The 7,911-nt window shown below is 37.3% G+C and overlaps 1 protein-coding gene across 1 annotated transcript in view; it reads left to right on the top strand.

The window, feature by feature from the left end:
- Nucleotides 1-5,880: 5,880 nt before the first annotated feature.
- The window catches only part of LOC119260824 (transmembrane protease serine 11F), a 44,573-nt gene continuing 42,542 nt past the window's right edge, over nt 5,881-7,911 (top strand). The window contains exon 1 of the mRNA XM_037529914.1: nt 5,881-5,935. Within this exon, the coding sequence (XP_037385811.1) occupies nt 5,928-5,935 (8 nt within the window). The 5' untranslated portion in view covers nt 5,881-5,927. The remainder of the gene's footprint in view (nt 5,936-7,911) is intronic.

The following is a 7,911-nucleotide window of genomic DNA, read 5'->3' as shown; positions in this document are numbered from 1 at the left end:
AATACCCTGCAGTTGACCCCCTGAATCCATTTTATCCTATCCTTTTTAATCCTATTCTTTTCCCTGTGGTAAATATAATTCTGTTATCAGAATCAAAGTTTTGTTTTCCTTGCTTGTTTTCTTTGTTTATTTATTATTCACATATGAATTGATCCAATTTTCCATTATGTGTCTTTCTCCATCTGACTTAGTTCCCTTAGCATCATCTTCTCAAAGTTCAGCCTGACTGTGGAGCACATGGGTTATCCCTTGTGTTGGTTGTGCCTACCTGTCTGCTATTTTGAGATTCTGTGGTAGACAGGGTTGTCATTTAGCCTGACTTATTGAAATGGGTGGGTATAGCTGTGGCAACACATGCACCATGATTGTGCTATGGGCCCAAACTGGCTGTGGAACAGCTACTGTGCTGTGAGTGGGTGCAGCTGTTGGTTAGGCCTGACTGTGATATGCTGCTGTGGCACAGGGTGACGACACAAAGTCACATTGCCAGGGTAGGTGGAGCTCAGAGTTGGGCTTATTCACAGGCCATAATAAGCTAGATGGACGGTTTCAAATGGTGCCCGCGTGTGGCTGCTACAGTTGAGGTTGTGTGGGGCTGTCAGAATGGCCTCTGAGAGTCTTTTTGACCTGGGGATTGTCCCCAAATTTTCCTATCTCTTAGGCAGATGTTATAAGAATGGTAAGTGGATTTCCTTCAACTATAGTCTGGGTAGTTTTTTAAGACCTGTGTTGCTGCACTGAGTCCTGGAGTGACTGAGTCTATGTGTAGACCGTTAAGGTGTGGGGTTTCTGTTTCCTGTATTTCTTTGGTTATCCTTGGCACATTCCTCACCTGTACTCAGTGCAGGAGCTCTAGGGATTCATCACCACCATGTAGGATTAAAGGGTTAGGACCTCCCTGGTGGCGCAGCGGTTGAGCGCTGGGTTGCGAAGCTGTCCGCAGCCTCTGTAGCACCAGTTCAATCCCCGGCTGCTCCCCGGCCACCGGAGGAGGGTCCCACATGGCGCCCAGTCCTCTCCTGCCACCCGCTGCTCCCCTCAGCAGTGTACTTCAGTCCTTCTGCCTGTTCTGCTCCCCGCTCTGGCTCTGGTGAATTCTCTCACCCTCCCGTGCTTCTGACTGTACCCAGTGCTTGTATGTATGTATGTATGTATAAATAAATAAATAAATAAATAAATCTAAAAAAAAATAAATGAAGGGTTGGCCTGCTCAGAGCAGGTCCCAACCCTTCCCACTCAGCTCATGAAAAGTTCCACCTGAGAGATTCCTTCTGACCATAAGTCTCTGCTCTTGGGGTGGGGTTTCTTTTTTGAGGAGAGAATATCTCTGTCTTTTCTACTCTTCTCAGAGCTTCCCCTCTATGACTTGTTTTTTTATAGTATTTCTATTTGTCTGATTTTCAGGTCTTCTGATTAAATTATTCTATATGTTGTATATTTTTTGTGTCTGTGGGAGTAGGTAAGTTTAAGTTTTTCCTACACTGCCATCTCAGACCAAACCCATGATTCCTAGAGAATTTTGAATTTCAGAACATTCTTATTGTGGTAGAAAATGAGGAACCATTAAAAAATTTTAATAGTCACGTGATGCTTATGGATGGTCTTTACTGAGCATGAAGGTGAATTAAAATGGGAAACGAACAAGAATCATGAAGTTCAGCTGGGAAGCTGCCATATAGTTTAAACTGCTTAAGGAAGAGAAAGGAATATATGGACCAAAACGATATTTAGAAGGAATAATTATCAAAATTGTCTGAATACAGTGAATGAAGTTGAAGACTGAGTCAAGTATATCTTTTGGATTTTGAGTGTAGGTCATTGGGATTTTGGGTGGTACTACTGCAAAAAAAAAAACAAAAACAGAGCAGCTTAAAGTCACAAAGATTTGTTGAGTTTTAGATACTTAACTGCACTAAAATTCTGAGAGCAGGCTGTCATATTTAGCATGTTTGCCTTAGCAAAATGACAGGTAAGTGCCTAGCACATAGTTGAGAGTCAAGAAAATATTTTTTTAAATGATTGTATGTGGTCACAGTAAGATAATAAAAACCCAGCAGATATTTAAAGAAATATAACTTCAGTGCATGATTAAAATGGATACAGATTTAGAAATCATCACACTAGTGCCATAAATTCATGAGAATGATTTACTCATGAGAGAGATACTTGCTTTGAAAAAAATTTATTAAGATCTAATACAGATCTTAAGTGGGATTACTTGAAGCCCTAAAGGACTGCCTTCAATTTAAAATTTATGAAGGATAATAAATACATATTTCATGCTTGTATCACAAAATACACTTTGTATTAAATACTACCTGGGGAATTTATCCTGTGCCACTCAGCTTGACTTATCTTTTTCTTTCATTCAAAGTCAATGAGATAGATATAATACACAAGATACAAAGTAGATTAGTCTTTTATTCAGATCCAAAGTCACTTATTGAAGAAGACAATATCTCAATACACTTGACTCCAAATGAGACATACCTAATGATTTTTTTTAAGATTTATTTATTTATTTATACAAGCACTGGGTACAGTCAGAAGCGCGGGGAGGGTGAGAGAATTCACCAGAGCCAGAACGGGGAGCAGAGCAGGCAGAAGGACCGAAGTACACTGCTGAGGGGAGCAGCGGGCGGCAGGAGAGGTCTGCGCGCCATGTGGGACCCTCCTCTGGTGGCCGGGGAGCAGCCGGGGATCGAACCGGCACTGCAAAGGCTGCGGGCAGCTTCGCAACCCAGCGCTCAACTGCTGCGCCACCGGGGAGGCCCCTAATGATTTTTTTAAATAACATACACTGGAAAGAAATAGTAGATCATGTTTATAATCTATGCTTTCTCATATAGGAAAGTTTTACACTAGTATAATGGCAGTGGTTAACTCTGAGTAGTATGGGAAAACTACAAAGACCAGAAAAGTGGATTTTAATTCAAGAAAATCTCAATCATATCTTTTATTATATTTTAGCAGAAGGCTGAATGTATTGCTATTTGAAGATTTTGAAAACCAAAACTTGCACTTTCTCTCATTCTACTCTGAAAGAACTAATGCTTCCCAATATGTCAATCTTCTGTTTGTTAATTATTTATATCCAACCTTTTCTATTTTGTGAGAAATGCTTAACTGAAACAAGATCATTGTATTCATAAATAATTAACTTAATCAAATACTTACGTAAGTGGAAATACATCAAATACAATGAAAGCAAGCCAACAAATGTCAGTGTCACTCAGTGAACACCTCTTCTTTCCTCAGGGTATCTAGAGGGCAATACATGCTCATAGCCTTACCATGAAGGCTGAATGATGATGCCAATGTCAATCTGTGAAGGTCCACAAATTACTACTTTGACATAGAAATATTGGGCATATGTAATTTTTGTCATTTGATTTTGATGGCTATCAGTGTGTTCAGTGTGTTCAGAGGACAATTTTTAAAGAAAAGAAAAAATTTTTTGGTGGGAGACTCCTTGACATTAAAAGGTTTGTGCTATACAAAAGCAAAAATGGACAATTATAAATCAGAGACATACTGCAGGGGAGGAGGAGGGAGAGGGATCAGAGGGAGGGAGGGAGGAGCATAAGGGACTGAGGTGATGGTGCACGGTTGCATTGGTGAAGGAAACTCTATGGGGACTACACCTGAGGGGTGGGGGGAAGCAAATATTGTTTAAAAATGAACAATGATGTAAAAAATAAAAATATTAATAAAAACAAAAAAAATTTTGCAAGATCTTGTGATCTTGCAATTTCTAGGATATAAAACACTAATATCTTCTTTATCTTTAATGTTTACTTGATTCTATTATTAGACAGTTGGAAAAAAGAAAACTCCAAAACCATGAAGAGACCATCCAAAAGTGCTATGTAACTTTGTTCCTGAAGTCTCACTGTACTGTTTAAAACTAACAAATTAAGTATAATTACAGATGTTTATCAACCAGGACATCATTTTAGTACTTTATTATATATGTGAGAAAGTATAGTATGCAGTAGTTTACATATATGTAAAAAAATGGGGCCTCCCCTGGTGGTGCAGCGATTGAGCGCTGGGCTGCGAGGCTGCAGCGCCAGTTCGATCCCCGGCCGCTGGCGAGGGTCCTACAAAAAAAAAAAAAAAAAAAAATGTCTACAACTTCATTGCTAATTACTCATTTCACAATCCTAAAATTGGCTTTTGTATTAACTTGGACATCTTACACAAGCATAATGTTCTCCACCTGAAGATTTTATTAATATTATATTTTATTTTTTTTAAGATTTATTTATTTTTATACAAGAGCTGTGGTACAGGCCAGAGGCGCGGAAGGGTGAGAGGATTCACCAGAGACAGAGCGAGGAGCTGAACAGGCAGATGACCGAAATACACTGCTGAGGGGAGCAGCAGGTGAGAAAGGAGAGGTCTGTCATGCCATGTGGGAATCTCCCTGGCCGGCCAGGAATCGAACCCATGCTGCAGAGGCTGCAGACAGCCTCACAGCGCTGTGCACTCAAACTGCTGTGCCGCCGTGGAGGCCCAGATTTTATTTTTTTAACTATATTATTTACTAGCATAAACATTGAGCACATTTTTATGAACTTTAATAAATAATAATTATTAATTAATTTATTATTGACATGTAAACATGAAAGCCTTTTTTTAAAATCACATTTGCTTGATTTTAATTTCACATTAGCACAAGTACAACTATATAGACAATCAAAATAAAATTATTGCCTAAACTAAAAGCAGTATGATTTTAGCAACTTTTTGTTAGATTTTTATAACTTCTATTTCTGAAAAAAGTCAAACCCACAAAGAACAAAATTACTTTTGTAAACCAAGATATAATTTTCAATGCAGTTAAAGTGACTTGGTAAATTTTGTGAGCACTGTATTCAGAAACTTTCATTTCTTCGCAAAATTATATTGTCACATATTTTTTTGACATATCATTGTACTGACTTTCTCCCTCAGTTTTTCCATTTTGTCTTGGGAAAGATATTTTATACTATTGCCCTGGTAGGATATACTATGATTAGGCTACTGTATTTATAGTATTTCAGCTAGAAATATTCTGTGTGAGCAATAAATATGCATGTTTAAATTTTTTTTACTACTTTACTACTCCTGGCTTTTAGCTTTTAAGAGCAACTTTTAAAATTGCAATGTCTATTCTGCAGCTTTACTGATCTTCATTAAAATTTATGTATTCAGACTAAAATCTCCATAGATGAATGTAGTTATCTAAAGAGACTATAAATACTGGGGAATTTGCATACTGAGACAAAACTATTACTTTTTATTTTTTTGCTTGCATGGGGTGAATACATTCTTTCAATACAATCTGTTATTTTTAGAGCTAAAATGGAAAGTATTAGAAAAAACAAATGCAGTCCTATCATTACTTGTGAGGAAAATAAGTGCTGCCTGCAACTTAAGCAGCTTTGCCCAAGGTCATGGTAGAGACAAACCTCTTGGTCTGTAGCCCAATTTTCTATACCACCAAAATTCATGTTTCTCTTACTAGGAGAGACAAAAGGATTCTAGTTATGAAATGGAAGTGGCATCAATGTACTCTAGAGTTTTAGTGTTTTTAAATTTTTTTAAATAAATGTGGCCACACCTCAATGTTGATTACGCCTCACCTCCCAACAGGAAAAGTGTTGCCTTCTGAATCACCAGCTGCACCTAACATGCCCTCCACTGCTTAGAACTTCTCTGTGAAGATATTGACAATGACTTCACTATGTGGAAGCAGTTGGCTCAAATTGATCATGTTATCAGGTTATGTCAGGACTACAGACTTCAGTCACTAAACCTGTCAGACTTGTTTCCTTTACTGTTGCTAATGACTCTCATTATTTTTCAGCCTCCCTGTCCTGACTTGGCTAATGTAGATCAGATGGTGAGTGAATAGAAGCTTCCCCAGTCCTGAGTCCAGGATGTATGCGTAAGTACTCAGTTTTTCTCACTCAGGGTTATCATTGGGAACAAAGGTTCACAGCTCCTGGGATAGGCATACTTTTGGGGATAGAGAGTGCTTTAAAATTAAGCTGTTGATGTGTGTTACTATTTTATTTTGTGTTAACATTTTATTTTGTTTTTAAATGAAAGAAGTTTTTTTTAAACAGAGCCAAAGTGATCATTTCTAAATAATAGAAATAGGAGATATGCAGCAATAGATTAACTACATTATATTTAAATATTAAGGAAAACCTATGGTTCAAAGAATAAAGGATTTATATTTTATAGTGTGGTCAAAAGCTTGGTGTAAATTTTTGTTTTATGTTGCTCATTGAAGTATTTTCTGGACTGCAAATGTGAGAAGCTTTTAGAATTTTTATTTGTTTGAAATAGAAAGTGTGGTAGCAATTGGATTATCGTATATATATATGAATGAAAGATGAAAATGTAAATGTTCCTATCTAAATAATTGAAATATAAAATGTAGACTCTATGAGACAGCTGTCATAGTTGAACTCCAAAAGAATTTGATCAATTCATGAATTTATGGTAAAGAAATTTGTATATAGATATATTCACTTTTATGTTTCTTGACTATTATTTTATAGACTCAGAAATGAATAACTGATATTTGATGAGTGATTTCATTCAAATACCTGCTTAGTCTAATTTTGTTTCTCAAAAATGTTCTTGGCCTCTCAACTGACACATTTCCCTCATGTTGACTGATGTTTCAAACTTAAACATGATTTTGTGACAACTATAATTGTACAGTTATTTGATATTCTTTTTCTTTCTTTTTTTTTAGATTTATTTATTTATGCATGCAAGAACTGGGGTACAGGCCAGAGTTTTGGTGGGGTGAGAGGTTCACCGGAGACAGAGTGGGGAGCAGAGCAGGCAGATCTACTGAAATACACTGCTGAGGGGAGCAGCAGGCGAGTCAGGAGAGGAGGTCTGCCGTGCCATGTGGATCACCTCCCTTGCTGGGGATCGAACTTGTGCTGCAGTGGGTACAGATAGCTCCACAGTGCTGCGTCTTAACCCCCCGTGCCAGCAGGGAGACCCCTGATTTTCTGTTTTAATTTCTTTTTAAAGATTTATTTATTTATTTATTTATTTATATAAGCACTGAGTACAGTCAGAAGCGTGGGAGGGTGAGAGAATTCACCAGAGCCAAAGCAGGGAGCAGAATAGGCAGACTGACGAAATACACTGCTGAGGGGAGCAGCAGGTGCATCAGGAGAGGTCTGTCGCACCATGTTGGACCCTCGCCCGCTGCGCCACCAGGGGAGGCCCTTCTTTTTTAATTAAGAATAATAATTTAAGCCTTTAGTCTCTGGCACTCTTAAATGATGAGTATTCTTGTCCTACCTAATTAACATGACAGAGGAAATTGTCCATTTCATGCACAAAGCTCACCCCACAGGGGTTTTCATGATATCATGATAAAGCACTATTTATACTTTTTAATAAATATGAGAAAGTAATAATATCTTATTTACCAAGATAATATCTTATTTACCAAGATAAGGGTAAAGATGACGTTCAGTAGAAAAATCTTTCTTTTGTATTTAGCGAACTCTATATAGATATGTTAAAATTTTTAAAAATCAGCAAAGAACTTGAAGTTTTCATTATCATTTCATTTAGAATTCCAGAGTATAGATTTACTGTCAGCCTGATTCTCTTCCCAACTTATAGAATTATCCTCACTCATTCACTTTTCAGACTATCATGCAGATATGAAAGTATTTGTATTGAAGACTTCTCAGCTTGGATCCAGAGTTTATAGTCCTGAGGATTTTAAATAGGTTTTCTTATTGGATTCCAGAGCTTTATTATTTTTAACACAGATATTCTGTCAAAAAATATGGATTATAGCATAGAGAAAAAAGATACAAAAGGTAGGCAGTTGATTTATGGACTTCCTTGGTTAATGTATGCTCTCCAAGAGATCTC

Source organism: Talpa occidentalis, unplaced genomic scaffold (genome assembly GCF_014898055.3).
Source record: "Talpa occidentalis isolate TD23 unplaced genomic scaffold, MPIMG_talOcc4v2.1 talOcc4.6, whole genome shotgun sequence".
NCBI classification, from domain to species: domain Eukaryota; kingdom Metazoa; phylum Chordata; class Mammalia; order Eulipotyphla; family Talpidae; genus Talpa; species Talpa occidentalis.
The sequence above is the reverse complement of the archived record's forward strand: the minus strand, read 5'-3'. Positions and strand labels throughout refer to the sequence as shown.